Source organism: Hippoglossus hippoglossus, chromosome 22 (genome assembly GCF_009819705.1).
Source record: "Hippoglossus hippoglossus isolate fHipHip1 chromosome 22, fHipHip1.pri, whole genome shotgun sequence".
NCBI classification, from domain to species: Eukaryota; Metazoa; Chordata; class Actinopteri; order Pleuronectiformes; family Pleuronectidae; genus Hippoglossus; species Hippoglossus hippoglossus.
In genome coordinates, this window is record NC_047172.1 from 12,411,469 (window position 1) to 12,429,127 (window position 17,659).

At 39.8% G+C, this 17,659-nt stretch overlaps 3 protein-coding genes across 4 annotated transcripts; 1 reads left to right on the top strand and 2 right to left on the bottom strand.

The window, feature by feature from the left end:
* Positions 1 to 4,000: 4,000 nt before the first annotated feature.
* Positions 4,001 to 6,588, bottom strand: prlh2r (prolactin releasing hormone 2 receptor). Its single transcript, XM_034576115.1, has 2 exons — positions 5,250 to 6,588; positions 4,001 to 4,417 (listed from the first exon to the last, which is right to left on the bottom strand). The coding sequence occupies exons 1-2, from the start codon at positions 6,123 to 6,125 to the stop codon at positions 4,094 to 4,096; spliced, it is 1,200 nt and encodes a 399-aa protein (XP_034432006.1). The 5' UTR covers positions 6,126 to 6,588; the 3' UTR covers positions 4,001 to 4,093.
* Positions 6,589 to 10,883: 4,295 nt separating this feature from the next.
* ccdc32 (coiled-coil domain containing 32) lies at positions 10,884 to 13,416 on the bottom strand. Its single transcript, XM_034576481.1, has 4 exons — positions 13,274 to 13,416; positions 12,697 to 12,956; positions 11,815 to 11,968; positions 10,884 to 11,582 (listed from the first exon to the last, which is right to left on the bottom strand). The coding sequence occupies exons 2-4, from the start codon at positions 12,953 to 12,955 to the stop codon at positions 11,393 to 11,395; spliced, it is 603 nt and encodes a 200-aa protein (XP_034432372.1). The 5' UTR covers position 12,956; positions 13,274 to 13,416; the 3' UTR covers positions 10,884 to 11,392.
* A 22-nt stretch (positions 13,417 to 13,438) lies between these two features.
* pcmtl (l-isoaspartyl protein carboxyl methyltransferase, like) lies at positions 13,439 to 16,744 on the top strand. Of its 2 annotated transcripts, none has more exons than XM_034576480.1 (9): positions 13,439 to 13,555; positions 13,841 to 13,976; positions 14,608 to 14,712; positions 14,819 to 14,850; positions 14,951 to 15,055; positions 15,194 to 15,314; positions 15,405 to 15,490; positions 15,699 to 15,868; positions 16,075 to 16,744. In XM_034576480.1, exons 2-9 carry the CDS (start codon positions 13,859 to 13,861, stop codon positions 16,085 to 16,087), a joined length of 750 nt encoding a protein of 249 aa, XP_034432371.1. In that variant the 5' UTR covers positions 13,439 to 13,555; positions 13,841 to 13,858; the 3' UTR covers positions 16,088 to 16,744. The 2 variants fall into 2 exon arrangements, with proteins under 2 accessions (XP_034432371.1, XP_034432370.1); XM_034576479.1 differs by having other exon boundaries at positions 13,444 to 13,555; positions 16,111 to 16,743.
* Positions 16,745 to 17,659: the final 915 nt, after the last annotated feature.

A 17,659-nucleotide genomic window follows, 5' to 3' on the forward strand; every position in this document is an offset into this window, starting at 1 on the left:
TCGAGAATGTGAAAAGACTCATTTCATCACCAAAATAATTCACACGCTCGATGATTCACAATGATGTTAACGTCTATTGTCGACTTGAAGTAGAAAACAAGTGACATATCAGAGCCATGCATCTTGTATGTATATTAAGAAAGACATTCACAGGTACATGTTGTTTATTTTATTTTCATTTACATATGTACAAGGAGGGTTGAGGGTTGGAGTTGAAATAGCTGTAAGTATTAGATAAACAGTAAAAAAAAAAAAAAAATACAGTTAACATATTTCTAACATGGAAATGGGTATTTGATAGACATATGTCAGGCAACCACTGCTTTTTTTATTATCCTTTCACGACTAAAAAGGAAGCCATCAAATGATTGTCTGCTTCAAAGAACTGCTCTTCTAACCAGCTGCCTCTCTGACCAAAGATTTGGTGTCAGAATTCTCTAGACGGGTGAAGAAACTGCCACAAATGGGACTTTCTCTTGTCATACATGACAGCTGCACAGGTTCTGCTGAGAGCCGTGTATTTCAGTAGAGGTCCTGAGGTGTTGCAATTACGCACCTGCAAGACTTTCCAGGGACTGACTCGGCCCAATTTTGCACCACTCTCCTCTCTTATTAACTTCTCCTGTCCCCAGTGTGGCTGCATACAGAGATGCACAGAATCACAGATGCAATGGCTTCATCATTTGGGAAGTTTCAAATTACTGAAGTGATTCAAAGTGAGTTGTTTTTTTTTCTGCTCAATTTAAAAGTACAGTGTGTAGCATTTAGCGGTAAAGTAGCATGCTGGAACCAAATGAATACACCTCACCGCACCCGCTATTTTCATGCAGGTAGAAGAAGCAATGGTCTGCCCTGCAGGTAAAGCCGTGACTCCATGGGAGTTTTTAATTATTATTTCTAATTGCCTTGTGAGCCTAGAGAGAGAAACAACTTTACAATAGTGAATAATAGCGAAATAGACGCCTGTGAATTGTTATCTTCAGCTAAAAGTTCCCTGAAAGACAATTCTAATCTGTTACTTGATTTTTTTGTAACGTCAGAAAATTAGAATTGACATCACAACAACACCATTTAGCGTTCGGGGCAGTACTCTGCACATCTTCAGAATTAAAGAGGGCCGTCATCTCTGCTGAATCTACACACACAGCACGCACCTTACCGCCGCTCACTATGTAGAGATTACTGACATTTGCATCTGAAGACTTTGTTAAGCCCGCCTGAATTAGCATTTTCATTTTCATAAAGGACGTTTGCGACACAATCAGACATGAGAGCAGCGGGATGCATGAGTAGAAGTGTGTACAATATAATGTCTTTGTATAATTTCATGCTCCCATTAGCAGCAGTGACAACAATGGTGCCTCCCTGATATGATATTCAACAAGCAGTCTCTCCTTATCGAAAGTATTCACACTGCAGCTCATCCACATACTATAATAATATGCTTTACTCTCTGTGATCAGGTCTACAAAGGAGTTTTAGGTTTGTAAAATATGAGCAGCCTTTCAGATGAAAAGACTGTTTTGTGAGATTAAGTCTGAGAAAATAAGATCAAGGAAAACAGTCTTAATGGGAAGCTTTGGAAAACTCTCAAAAGACACCACTTAGCTTTTTAACTCCTTGATTAAAAAAAAAAAATTGACATCTCTGCACACAAACAAAGGGGCTTTCTTGATTAAGTGTTCCTTTTGCAGATATCAACCCGTGTAATTAACTGCAACATACTTTGATGTAATTGCACATTAATGGGAATCAATGGTGCATCAACAGATTGAAGAGTCTGGTTGTTCTTTTTCCCCCGGAGCTCCAGTGAAATAAACCTTTTCAGAAGATCTTGCAAAACAAGACGTCTTTTAAACGCTTCTCATCTTTAATCAGCAATAATTATTACATGAAAAACGATTTAGCTGATGAGTAACACTAGTGTTTTTCAACCTTGATGATGTAAACTCCATGTGGGTTTTCCTGATATGCAGGACTTTGGGAAATGTATAAGGCTGTATGATATTCGTGTGATTTTAAATTTAACTTGAAGGCTGCACCAAACTGCACACTCCTAAATATTAGTGCCCTAAACATGCCTGTTTTTAGTGTTTTTAATCAAGATCCATGAATCTATGAGTAATCAACGAAAATGTTGAAGAAAAACAAAAACATACATCGCAATGTTGAGGAAAATTCCTGGATCTGTCCCTCTGATCCGGATCTGCACCAAAATTTAATGGATTCTTCCTCTGTACACGTCCCATCCTTCCACCAAGTTTATCGAAAATCCATTCAGTTGTTTTTATGCGATCTTGCTAACAAGCAAACAAACAAACGGACAGAGGTGAAAACATAGTCTCCTTACCAAAGTTGAATACAGCATAATATCTAATAATACAATCCATTGAGCTCCACACACAGATGAATGCGATAGTCACTTTTACATCTTGTTACAGTCTGACTGCTGTCTAATGGCTGGAGTCATAGCAACTTCAGCACCTGGTCAGAAAACACTGAGAAACCCTGTAATGGTGTATCTCTGCACAATTTCACTGTGAGTTAAAAGTGACTCATCTCTCATGAGCCCTGAGCTGAATCAATAATAGTAGTTTATGGACAATTTTCAAACCAGCACACCCTGATTTTGTATTTTGTCTTATTAAGATAAAGAGCTGTTGGTGATAAGAAATAAAAGCTTTGATTTCAGTCTATTTGTTAAAAATCATATATTGCTTTACTTCCTAATACATTTTCTATTACATCCTATTTATATAGAAAAGGCCAAAATGTCCACTAGTCACACTAGTGATGCATTTTTGACCTGACTAGTTACATTCAAATGTTGACTGTAGTTTTACTAGTGAAGTCCTATGTCTGCGGAAGGCACACAACATCATTAAAAAGTTATCACTACATTTGTTTCTTTGAATGTCACACTGCACCTCTGGATATACACAGTTTTATTAATGTATTGCATTTGACATATTGTATTTGTATATTTTTTCATATTAAGCTCTTTCTACCTTACTTTTATTAAATTTGTATTAAATTATTTCACTATTGAGCTGACCTGTTACCTCTCGTCCAACCCCTTTCATTGTACTCTTGACCCTGTGTTAACTTGTGCATGACAAATACAACTTAAAACTGCTTATTATAGTTGACCAGAAAAAAGATTGAATCAATCCATTTGAAAAAGTCTATCAGCAGAATTTTAAAACCTAACTTTCGAAGTTCTGTTTGCAAATTTCTGCCTCTCTTACTGTGCATCTGCAATTAAAATTCAACACAAGCACATTGCAGTCATTTTGGGTGTCATTGGGGTCGTAAACCTTTTTATTTATTTATGCATTAAACTTCCTCTCAGGTTTATTCACTCCGTTTTTTAAATATTAAATAGTACAGAAGATGGGGTTTTGATGATTATGATGGGTTGACATTTGACACACAACTCTGCACACTTTGCATATTGTATTTTTTTCATCAAATGTCACAGCTGCAGCAGAAAGAAATCATTTCATGAGTAAAAGCCAAACTGAACAACAGAAACACGTTCTAATTCCTGTACCCTCATTGGTAAAGTTTATTAAAATTATATAGATACATTTGTATATTAAGTGGACTGCAACAAGATATATCTTATATTACACATGATAAAGGCATGGACAATTAACTAAATACTCTGTCAGTAAAAGTGGAAAGAAATTGGACTAAACAGTACATAAAAAGGGCAAATTTTATTACAGTTGACATAGGGAATTACAAATGGAAAAAATATGAATATGTACAATAATTTAACCTAGAAACCTCAGAGAGAGCCACATGTGAGGATCCCTCTCCCAGGACGGACAGAGGAGCAATAGATGCAGCGTGTAACTAAACGCATCAACAAAGCCGGCTGGTGTTTTTCCACCTGTATAAAATTCTGTCAAATAGACAGAGCCATTGTGTGTTTCATTGGTGACTATGATCAGCTGTACACAGGATGACTGTTGCATGAAAGCCTTGCAACTCCACTTTACATAAATGATCTTTTCCCTCCATTTATCTGTCAAAAGGAAGATTGGCAACATTCATACTAAATTTGAAGTGAAGAAGATGTTGATTCTTAAGCATAATTGTCTTGAGGAACAATGTTACTTTCAACAGCACATGGTAAATCTGCCACAATGGTGGAGGTGTGAAGACGTGGAACTTTAGACATTTTCAGGATGCTCGACCCTTGACCCCGCTCCTTTCCGTAACCCTTCCTCCAGAACAGGAAGTGGCTACACAGGTACGACAGGAACTTGTCGTGTAGTGAGGCGTAAATAAAAGGATTGTAGCAAGTGGAGCTCATGGCAAACAGGTGACTCGACACCTGGATGACGTTTACGTAGTTCTTCCCCAAAATGGAGAAATCTGTGTCCAGGTCACGGATCAGATTCACCACCTGCAAAGATCATCTGTGTTACTGCAATCATCCATTCAAGCTACATTTCATCAATCAGGATTTGCAACAGTTTTTCGTGGTTTCGTTGTCTAAGCTAACAATAACATGTGCTAACAACAGTGCTAAAGTTAGCGAAAAGCTACTGATTAAGTCAGTAACAGTGGTGATTTGGTATAGTTAGTTCTCTTTGAAGATTTATTATTAAAGATTCATTCCTCCATGTAAAGGACATGAAGAAATGAAAACAATAAATTAAAGGTCTAATAGCCAGGCTGGTTGTTTCCACCATAAACTCTACAGATGACAAGCCAGCTCCCCAAAAGTGGAGGCAAAATGTCTCGATCGACACCTGTTGGCTGTCTGCTGCACAGGGGATAAGTCCTGCCTCCTCCATGTTAGTGGATGGGACATGGACCACACTAAAGACTCTTGATTTCTGTCATTTGAGGTAGTTCTTATCACACCGATAAAGTGCCAATGTTCCACAAAGTTAGTTATTTGATGTTATAAGAATGGGGTGAAACGTCATTAGTGACAGTTGAGACTGACTTCTGATTGGTTGAGCACATGTATCGGTGGGACCTGGATACCACAGTCTGACCAAGAAGACAAAGAGATAAAACATGTCAATTTGTGAGCTTAAGAGGTGCGGATAGGTTGTTACCTCTGGACAGAACAAGGCTACCCATGTTTATGCTAAGCTATGCTAATTCACTGCTGGTTTGAGTTAGTGGTGCATATTTAGCTACAGATATGTGAGTGGTATCGATTTTGTCTTCTAACTCTTGGCAGAAAAGTGAGTGGGTGTAAATCTCTCATTCATCTGGTGTACCTGTAATGGGAGCCATGAAAAGGCGAAACAGAGGACGGACACCAGCAGCAGGCAGAAGGTCTTCCTTCTACGTTTATTCCATGCTGCCCGCGCAGATCTCAGCTCTGGACATGCTGTCAAGCTAGATGTGGTCCTCCGCTTCAGCTGATAGGATATGGCACAGTAAGAAATAGAAACAGCAGCCAGCGGGACAAAGTAGGAGAAGAAGAGACTGAAACAGGAGTAGATAAGGCGACCTCTCTCCTGGCCATCCCAGAATTCCTCACACACGGCCATCTGCAGGCCTGCAGCCCGCAGGTCCAGGTAGACGATGTGCAGCGCTGTAGGTATTGATAAAGCCAGAGAGGACAGCCAGATTAGGACCACCAGACCCCAGCAGAACAGGCAACCTGCTCTTCTGCGAATGGGGTAAGCCACAACAACGTAACGATCGACTGCAATGGCCATGAGGGACAGGACCGCTGCATAGACTGCTACAGACTGCATGACGGTGACAAAATGACACATGCAGGGTCCAAATACCCATCCACGCTTGTCAAAAGCATAGGATGCCGTCAAAGGGACACAGAAGATGCACATGACCAGGTCGACTAGCGCCAGGTTGCTGATTAGGAAGTTTGTGGTGTTGTGTCTTTTCTTGTTGTGCCACATGAGAAATAGGAGGAGGAGGTTGCCGGTGAAGGCGATCAGGACCACAGCAGAGTAGAGGGGGATGAAGAGGAGCTTCAGGTCGAACAGGAGGTCCAGGCCGGAAAAGGAAGGAGGTGAGAACAGGGAGGTGGAGAAGAGGGGGCTGGAAGAGTTGCAGCAAGAGGAGGAAAAGGTGTCAGACATGGCTGGAGATGAAGAAGGAGTAGGTGAGTTCACCCGGTCCATAGCTGCAGAAATCAGAACAGATAACAATTTGTTATGGCATCGTATCAAATTACCTGCTGCATAATTCAAATATATCCTTCCTCATTTTCCATCATAGATAAGTGCACGTTTGCATCATTCACTGAACAAAGTTTGATTGAGTCCAAAGTGGTATTAACATGATGACCCAGATTTAGACCGAAAGGTTGAGTCTCATCTGAACTGACCAATTAGTGACCATCTTCAAAACTCTCAACAGTGAATCAGTCTGATTAAAAAGGTGATGACGGGCAAGTGTCTTGCTCTCAGTACTAAGACATCCACTTTCATCCGTCTCATCTGTTCTCTGTCTCATCTTCATATTTAGTGTCATGAATATTAACGATGTGTACCGCTGGAGAGAGATCATGATTTGTCATGACTCCCTCATGTTGGTTTCTGGTTTGTTTAGTGCTTAAAAGCACTCATCCAATCCACTGAGATTCACTTTGACGTACATTCATAAACAGCAATATCTTTAGAGTCTATTCTACATACTGTATCTGTGCATGTAATCTCCATATTATTATTATTATTAGTATTATTGTTGGCATCATTTAATCACTCATGGCTACAGTGTATGTTTGTTTTGTCCGTTTCATTCATAAAAAAGCAAAGAATCACACTGTGTCTACAAACTATAAAATAAAAAAAACACACAGCAAGAGGAAAATAATCAGTCTGATTAGCCAAATTCCCCTCAAAATGAAGAGGGTCCTTGACCTATTGTAGAGTAGCTGCTTATTAATGACTTACTTCGGCTAAACGAGACCTCCTGACCTCATTATTTGTCATAATGTTATTTCTTTTAATAAATTATCTGAGTTTGCCTAAAACGACTTGTTGATTCAGTGAAATTATACTGGGAATCCACACCGATGAGGAAATTACAAAACTCAAACAACTATGACTTATCCACTGATATAACAAATAATAATGATTCTAATATTGTCAGGCAATTTGTTACTTGTTCTGTATGACTTATATTAAAGGTATTAAACAGTGTATAACTAACAAATTCCCTGACAAATATATCTGCCAAATTTTAACTTACAAGAACAGTTTTGGTCTCTAATGAATATCATGCAAAATTGTCAATTGCTAGTTTTTAGCTTTAAATGTTCTAGGACCATTGAAAAAAAAAAAAGTACCTCTTACGGAAATCAGACGTCTCTTAGATTTTTGCAAATTGTCAGACGGTCCAGCCCCTAATAGTGTCTTCTGATGTGCAGCCTCACCTCTTCACCGCAGCTCGCTCTGCTTCAGAAGAAAGAGATGTGCTCTCTCTCTCTCTCTCTCTCTCTCTCTCTCTCTCTCTCTCTCTCTCTCTCTCTCAAACACTACATGCGCATATGAGTGAGTCACCTCCAGTACAGTTGGCCAGAAAGAAAGTAACCTGGTCTGTCTTGTCATGTCCGTCTCACCCATCACCCCAATGAACAATCATTATCATCTCCCATGATATTCCTCTTGGGCACTTCAGTGACTCTCTGGTAATAAATAGTGAATTTATAATGACCTTGTCCTGTTTTATGGCTGGACTCGCTGTAATTCCCCTGTTGGGACTTATAATGTGACTGTGGTTTAATGGAGTGAATTTATAGTAATGCTGACACATTTTATGATGTTATCTCTCCTATATTGTCACTTGTTCTCCCAAATTCATCTTAAAGCAGGTTTCTCAAGTGACTTTGACAAAATGTCAAATGATGCGGGAGAAATATCACAAACGATTATCTTGAAGAGCGTGTTCCCTCACCTTCTCTGAATTGTTTTGAATGTCACATCTCCTGCTGTGAGGTTTTTCACATTGCAGCCACTTTGTTAACAAACACACCCAGAAACCAGCATCAGGGAGCGGAGCAGAAATGGAGCTATTAAGGGACGAGCCATGTTCGTTCTCCGGCGGTACACATCTTGAATATTCATAGAGCTAACCCTAATTTGAAAATTTTGAGTCTTGGTGCCAGACCTGCCCAAAACCAGCATGCCCATGTGATTCATCAATTTAGTGTCTGCAAATGTGGAACCAGGGCAAGATTAATTAGCATAGGACTACCTAATGGGAAGTGAGGGCTAAGAGGGTAATGAAGATTTGCATGAACTGGATAGCAAATATTTAAGGATTATAAAACTATTTTATCATTATTTTATATTCACAATTCAAGTTTATAACAAATAATAGTCATGTCAATGTTCTAAATATAGCCTGTATATAAACGTGTCTCTACTTCCTCCCATTGTACCAAAATGGAGCCAAAATGTCCTGATATGGGTGCTTTTGTGCCTTTGATGGCGTAGTATAATGATTGTGGAGTGGAGCCACAATATCGAGGTTTCACAGATACACGTTCAACCAACCACGGATCAGTCTCAGCTGTCAATCATGACATTTTCACCACTTTTTATAGCACCACTTAATTCTGACCTTTACCTTTTAAGTTAGGTTCCCGCCCACATCCATTAACATGGAGGAGACAGGGTTTATGATCTATACTACAGTTCTTTCTTTCTCATTTCTCTCTTTCTTTCTCTCTTCCTTCCTGCCTGCCTGCTTGTAAATATATCATTTAGTTTTGGGAACTCCATAAATATAAAAAGATGCTAAATTAATTAGAAGGAGTCACTTGGTAATATTCTATTATGATTTTAAGTTAAATAATTTCTCCCTTTTTTTCCTGAGAGATGATACTTAGTGTTAAATGGTTGGAGATTTTTGTTATCAGGGGACATCACCGGTGGATTTCTTCATTAACACCTTCCGGAGATGGAAATGAAATGTTAAACGAGAATCAGTGCCAATCAAATTTTAATTTCCTGTCATTCAAGGGTCTCACACTATTATCTGTGATCCCAGTCCAATCTATTATAACAAGGCAGGGCTCTGAGAGAGAGAGAGAGATGGCAAATCAATTCCTGTTCTGACAGAAATAGTAACTGTAATCAAGACAGAATATGTAGAAAACAGCCCTCTGTATAATGCCTGGCAGAATGTGTTGTCCACTAGAAGGGAAAATGACGAACACTTTCAGTTTTGCTGCACTGATTTGATTTCACACTTATAGTCCTTGTTCCGACAGATCGACAGGACGTTAATCAGAAGGTCTCCAGAGGTCTTCATGTCAAGGACCGCAATTAAAATTGATGAACACAATGAAGCCGTGGCTGCTGTGATTCATATAAACCTGAACTAAGAAGATTTGACTGGACCAAATTGATTTCATTCTTACATTCAATTCAAACACTCAAATTACACACGCCAATTCACGAGTTACATTCAGTTAAAACTATTGTAGCCCAATACAACAACTGTGCAATAAATGTAGCCTTTTTTTGCTGAAACTGTTACAAAGAGGTTGTAAGAGCCACCATGCAGCCTGCGTGTGTGGAGATAAATATTAATGTTGGTTTGATATGTTCTTAAATTATCCAGATTTGTTGTTTTATTTTTATACAGTTAAAATATATTTTGTATAGTGTGACTGCTGTATTTAATTATATTCTGTTTTGGGCGCTGTTTGCGGCTTGTTGTTTGCGACAGTTGAGGATGCCGTAATGCAGTTCATTGCACCTGCGTGTTGTTGTTATTGAGCGCATGAACATCGTGGTGAGTGCGAGTGGATCGCAATAAGTTTTTGACCATGACATCGTGAAAACGTTACATCGTGACATCGTGACAGGTTGAAAAGACAGCATCGCCAATTCGGTAAAGGATCGATATAAGGTGTGTCTGTAAATTGTGCTGGAACTGGAAAATAAACCCTTTTCAAGATTTACCTGCCTCCTGGAAGTGTGTCGACATTGGGTTCTCACAACAAGGCAAGGTATATATGTTGGACACGAGTCAGACTTAACAAACACTCAGATTTAATATAAGTGGCCTTTGGTAATGTGGAACGAAGTAAAACGGCCACTACAGAGGTGTCAATTCAACCTTTTCTTGTCACTTTGTAAGTTTTAGTTTGTGATTATGTTGAACTGAATCACATCATACAGAGAGGTGTCATCCATGTATTATCCTTTGAGGGTCGTCGGGGGAGCTGGAGCCAATCCCAGCTGACAATAAGCGAGACGAAGGGTACACACTGGACAGATCCCTAATATTTTGGCCATCCTCTTTTTAAATCAGTATCACTAAACACAGCAAACCAATGACATTTCAATGAGGGAATGCAAACTCACTTCCAAACTAGCACCTCCTTCTCATTTTATTGTCAATATTTTCAGCCTTTGAGAATGTTTAGTACATGAAGTATTACATTTAATGTAATATTCTTTTTGGAGGGTATTTATAGTATTTTCTGCCCAATATGTGTGATAGTTATCTACAACACTGTAGATGAATAAAATAGGGTTCTTTGCTGCCACCTCAAGATACTCAAGCAGAAAGGTATAAATCCGGGAGAACTTAATCTATTTCTTTATAAGCTTATATTTCTACTCTTGCATGGAGCTATTGTAACAAACACAATTTCCCCCTGGGATCAATAAAGTATTTCTGATTCTGATTCTGAACCACCTCTGTCTCATTATCTATCCCACTGTTCATACTTTGCCAACATGTCCTTATCTCAATCTCAATTTGGGCCTCACTAGAATAGATAAGTACACACATGTACACACAAAATTCAGTGTCTAAGAATATTCTATTTTTTTGCGTTTCAGCTGTACTTCAGCCGTTGGGCTAATTATAACAGTGCACATGTTCCTGCTCACAACAATCAGACAGACAAACTAATCAATTCTACTTGTTTTTATTGAGGCATGGGTAAAACGTCATATGTAAAATCAATGGCAAAAATAAAGATGTTACACAATATGTTACAGTAGATTCAGGATCATATCACAAGAGTATTCCTACTTTAGCTGTCAGAATTTTAGACACAGAAAATATTGTCTGGAAGATAATGCACTGCTTCTGTCATACGAGTCTTATTTACAACATGATACTGAAATGTTTGCATGTTTGTTTAAGGTAGCGAGCTATTCGTGTAGAGAAGTAGAGTAGGAGTCATTACACAGACGAGATGTTAAATGTGCTGCTAGATTACAAGTCGAAGGGATGAATAGAAAAGAAAAGAAAAGACATGACTGAATAATACAGTTGCTGGGGATACAGAGGATGATGAATGTCCGTAATTGCCTCTTTGACCAAAAATAAAAGCCTGGGCCAAAAACAGCAATATGACATAACACAGGCTCATCCTTACTTGATACGATCCAGATTAGTTCTTCTGTTTTGTACGCACTCATTTCTCTGGACTGTGAGCGTCATCTTCCTCAGAGTTGTGTGTCTCTTCCTCTGTCTCCTCTGCGTTTTGTGTTTGGTTTGGTCCGGCTGGTTCATTATTATGGGATGGTCTCAGAAGATATTCCAGCTCCTCTGCGCTGATGGCCACCCTCTCAGGGACCAACCACCTCTTAAAGTGTTCAAGGGCACTGGAGAAGGGAAGTGCACAAAAAGTCAAGGATGTTAAGACGACTAGAGGACTATCTAAACCTCTCTACTGCCTGGAAGGCCTTTATTATCCTTGCAACAAAAAAAATACGAACTACTTATGTCGTCTAGACCAGTGAGTAGCTGCAATACATTATTTCTCATGCAGCATATTGGATTTAATAGGGCAGTAGACAGTCACATAGCAAAACACTCATTAAGTCCATGTCTTACTTCTGATCCAGGTCACCACCTTGAAAAAGCTCTGAGGTCTGGGCGTCGTGCAGGAATCTATCCCAACATTCTTTCTTAGCCTGAGACAACGAGCGCAACATGTCCCTGGAGGTCACATCACTGGTTAGGCCCTTTAACTTCTTCAGACGATTCTCTGCAGCAAAATGTGGGCACGACAAAACTTTTTAACATCTGACAATAAAGTTACAATTGACATCTTTGAATGGGCAACAATTAATTTCCAACATTAGGAGTGCAAACACAACAAGGTGCAGAGCAGTTTGGGTTTTCAACACAAATCCATCAAAAGGCAAAGATATTAATAATAAAATGTTGCTGTAAACATGTTCTACTACTTGGCCTCTTATACAGTGATATGTGAGGTTGCAAATACAATGTGATGTATGAATTACAACAGATGTAATGTCAACAACCATTAGTGGTAAAATAAAAAAAGATTAAGTTAAGATGCAAGATGATATTTAGCACATATATATAATATATATGTTTAGTTGTATATTTAATATAGTAAGAATTTAAGTTGAATTTCATTAAAAAAAAACTATAGAAATAAATTGTTTTGTTGTTTTGTTTGACTACTATTTATGCCGAGTTTAAATACGTCAATATATAACATGAACAATTGAAACTACATGTGGGTTAGCTGAGAACAACCTCAGATGCGTCTCTGATGAAGGCACAAAAACTGCTCATGTAAAATAAAGGAGAAAAACGTGGTGTATTGGAGCAGATTTGCTGCTATTGAATAATCGTCTTGAATGATGAAGTGATGAAGTGATGAAGGCTGTATGAGGGATGGCATGATCGGGTGGATGGATGAAATAAAGCCATTCAAAGTTACAGAGGGAAGCAGGACATTACCTAAACTAGCTATGTAGATCTCAGAATCCTCCATGGGTTCCCATTTGGCATCGGAGGAGCTGATGCCTGTCCCGTTGATGTGACCATTGAGCTGCCCTGGGACTGGTGCTGCTGGCTGGAATGAGTCGTTGAACTCGATGTTGTTGTTCCTCTCGTCCTCCGGAGCGGCCTCCGGCTGCTGCCCCAGCAGAGTGGAGCAGATCTCGGTCCACAGCTCCCCGCTGGACCGGGCCTCCTGACTGTCGAAGACGTCGCTCATTCTGGGAAACACAGATGTCAACATCAGTTTAGCGTTAGCATGTTGTCATCTGTAGCCTTCCGATAGCATTAAAACAGCCACGATCTTCAGATATGTTGATAAAAAAGACGGAAAATGGAAACTATGCATATTTCACAACAACAAGAGAAACCAGAACCTGAGCTTAATTCAGGCTACATCAACAGACTTTTAGCTAACTGGTGTCTAGTCTGCTTTTTACACTGGTTTATGCATTTCACATGTTATTCACGGGCTTTCACTGCAGTTCATTAAAAATACATCTTCTCATCTCCACTTTTCATTTTCTCAACATCTCACCTGAGTAAAACAATCGAGGGATAAACTGTTAAGTCCACTGATGTATGGAGTCGAAGATTTAGCCTCGCTAGCTAACTGCATCCATGATCCACAAGCTCCACGGAGCGACAGCCCACTTCCGTATTTGGGATGCACGTGATTGAACATTACATCCGCCTGTCAACGAGCTCTGCGACATGATTGGCTTAGAACGCCTTCCTTCGAGAACGTTGGCATTTTATTGGTCAGTTGCTGAGGATGGGACCAGGAAGTGTCAGCGGGAAGGAGGAAGCGGTGGCGAAGGTAAACACGCTCCCTGACCTCTGTAGAATTGCATTGTTCACGAGTGTTTTAATAAGCGATGTGTGCATCTGTAGCCGTTCAGAGATTTTAATTGGTTTATAACCTGTTTTTAAAAGTTGACTAGCTGAACCATTTCAATAATTTCTGCTTCAGTCTGCTGGTAAACGAGCAACAACCCTGTTACAAACGATCACAACTGTCTCTGGCATCATCACATGGAGGATATAGTCAGATTATTAAATGTCAATGTCCTGCACAAACGGAAATCTGACCATGTCGCTGCAGGCGGACCCAGGGTAGGAGATGCGACTGGCGTTGCGCCTGGCAGTCGTGGCTGTCCCTATGGGTGTGCTGCTGTCCCGGACCATGGCGTGGATGTCCAGCGGCAAGACGCATCCAGAGCTCATCAGCAGGCTCAGGGGTAAAGGACTCGAGACATCAGCTTGGATTTCACAGCTCTGATTTAAAAAGTTCAAAATGTTAAGATCCACGTGTGAAAGGTGGTGCTGTCTGTGGTAATGTTGATACTGGCAACGCACAGGGAGGTGCTATTCAACTTAGCTCGGGAAAATATACAGGATCATTTGCCAGTCTGGCCATTTTTTATGTGAAAAGGGAATTTTGTGCAATGTGAGTTGTCAATTTGAATATGAAATTTCCGATTTTACCTACCATAAAAGCGTATGTGTGAATGACTGGAAAGGAACAAAACTGCCTTTTTTTAAAACATTTTTTCCTTTTCTCCTTTTCTTTTAAGTTGTTTGGAAATTAGAAGGCTTAGCTAGTCAAGAGTTCAGAAAAATATATCTCTAAAAAGACAGTATGTTAAGCTACGATATATCAGAATACAGTATAACCCAAATCTCCTGCAACCTCAGTTCAGAGTATAATAATATCATATCATGTAATTTATGAATAGTATATTGTTTGAGCACAAATTCTTAATTTTTCCATCTAAAAAGTGCAGAAGTGTGTTTTTTTTCTTCCCACACAGAGAAATCTGATTTAAATTGTTTATGTTAAGTGTCGTTTCCTCTTCTTCTCTCCTGTAGATCACGGTGTGATCCGCAGCGACACAGTGTTTGATGCCATGCTGGCCACAGACAGAGGACTCTACTCTCGAGACTATCCTTATGCAGACTCCCCTCAGTCCATAGGTACGAAACACAGAAACACTCCTGCTTGTCCATAGGAGTTGCTGCATTGGGCTGTAAAGTAATGAGCACAGATGTGACTGTGTTATGTGTACTTTTTTTATCACAGGTTACAGAGCGACTATCAGTGCACCACACATGGTGAGTCATACAGTCTCAGAAGAAATTTGAGATGACAAAATAATTCCCTTAAACCCAGACATGATTAATTGAATATTTCCCTTGGGACCTGGTTTGACAGCACGCTCACGCTTTAGAGCTGTTAAGTGAAAAACTAACAGAAGGGGCGTCAGCTCTGGATGTGGGATCAGGAAGTGGATACCTCACTGCTTGCTTCGCAAGAATGGTGAGTTCTACATAAACGTGACATGTTTCTTAAATTAAGTGTATGATTTAATCGATTTGCCCTCACATGAGTTGACAAAAAATATATATGACTAAGTGCAACTACTGCATTTTTCATATTGTGAATGTCTGTGTGTAGATAGGACCCAGTGGAAGAGTGGTTGGTATCGAACACATAGATGAACTGATTCAAATGTCGATAAAAAACATGCAGGCTGACGAGCCAGAACTGCTCTCCTCTGGACGTATCAGACTTATCGGTGAGTCAGGCAGTGTCAAGGCCGACCAGCTCACATTGGAAATCCTCAAACTGCTCAGCTACTAAACCTCACTCTTACATCTGTCCTCAGTGGGGGATGGAAGGCAGGGATTCCCAGAAGGAGCGCCGTATGATGCGATTCACGTTGGTGCAGCCGCACCCACTGTTCCTAAAGCTGTAAGAACACATATGGTTTTTACGCTTGTGGAAACAGGATAGAAAAGAAAATAAGTGAATAAGACTAATTATGCACCCACACAAAAAGCCCCTTTCTGTAGTGAAGTGAATTTTAAAGTCATTTTCTGAGGGGTCTCCGCTGTGACTTGGAAACTGGCTTTTGAACTGTGTCTCCTGCTCATGTTAAATTCCTGTTCTTTTGTGAAAGCTCCTGGAACAGCTGAAGCCAGGCGGGCGGCTGGTTCTCCCAGTGGGTCCCGATGGTGGAAGTCAGGTGTTAGAGCAGTATGATCGACAGAGTGACGGGACCTTCCTCAAGAAAGCTTTGATGGGAGTGGTTTACGTCCCTCTGACTGACAAGAGGCATCAATGGCCCAGGTATTGCACAAAAACACTCCATACCTATGACATGAAAGCAAAATTTACGATTTAGATTTATTTATTTACAAAAACCCTCACATTATTTTGGGACATTAGGTACCTCTCTAACCGCTTAATTTATTATTCAGTTCAAGAGTCGCATCCACCTACTTCCAGTAACTTGTTCCTGATGGCATCCATACAATCCTTCCTTCTCTCCCCAGAGGTGAGCTCTGACTGCAGTGTGGTTGCCCCTGCAGGAGATGGCGTTGGTGCTGCGTCTCCGGGGCCCTGTAGCACTCCTCGAGGTTTCAGCGAGCTCCAGAATTAACGGCCATCTGCCCCACTGCGTTGTCACCTAGCAACGAAGAAGGAGTACATCCCTCTGTTTGACCGACGAGGTTGTCTTCCAGGAGAGATAAAAGAGCGAGCGACCACCGCTGGACTAATGACCTTTCCACCAGAATGCATGGAGTCAGTTAGACACTGGTTAGAGTATCGTGGAAGACAAAAAAGGTTTAAATGAGTCTCATTTTTATTCATGGTTAAGACAATAGAGTTCATAATTGCAAGTACAGCATAAAGAGCTACAGTCTGTGTTCCACTGAGTTGATAATTGGTGTATTCTCATTTGCTTTGGTATTAATGCAGTAACTCATAAAGATAAAACTAAATACAAGCCGAGAGATTTTAAAGCTAATTAACAAAGCAATATATATTTTGTGATAAGAACTATTCATATAATATATGAATGTCCGGTTTGACATTAATGCTGTAGAACAGAGGGGGCGTTGTGCCAAACATTGATCAACTGAGGCACTTCACTTAACCTATACAAACATTGTAAGTATGTGTACACTTATCAGATTTATTAATAAAACCTGCTAAATGGACAATGTATTGATTGTCAATCTTTTGTGAAAATAATTTTCTGTGTGTGTATGAGTGAGAGAGAAACTGAAACGGGTCATGAGAAGATAAATTACAGTAAAGGAATTAAGAATCATTAGAAATGTTTTAAATCTCAGCAGAAGTCAACATCAGATGCATTTTTGTTTATTACTTCAGTGCACCAATGCAATATTTGTATATGTTTTCAGACATCATTGGTATTCAGAGAAGAGTTTAATAATGTAAGAAAATGTAAAAAAGTTGGAGCTGGATGTTTCCCAGTCTTCTCGACCACTCATAACATTTTACAAGTGGCCTTTGCGCACACACTCATACAGCGCTTCTCCATGCAGCGTCACACCATCAAACTGTCGGCACAGCTCTCAGTGTCAATTGGGGGTCAGTATCTTGCCCAAGTAAACTTCAGAGTGCCGACTGGAGGAGCGGGGGATCAAACCACTGACCTTCGACCTTCATAGTTAGTCAACAGCCCTCACTGCCTCCTGAGCCACAGCTCCTCCATGATCAGCTCTGTGGATATACTCTCAGCAAATTATATATTAAAGACACACAACTACAGAAAAGTCTAAACACTGATATTAATATATTTGTTGTACATTTGATTTGTATATGTATTATTCTATGTATACAGATTTCTACAGGCACCACATGCACTCGCGAACAAAAGGTGAAAACAGCTTTAAGTTAGTTGGTGTGTTACTGCAGAAACTATTATTTTTATACAGTCCTGCTGCTGTCGGCAACAGGATTTATTTTTTATTCTTAATGTTTTTATCTTTTTAACTCATGTAAATGTATTAATTAAGTTCATATTGTGGACAGTTGGTGTCGCTAATGCTTCGATAAGAAAGTGACTGAAATCATAGGAAAAGAAGAAGAAACACGACTGGACTACAC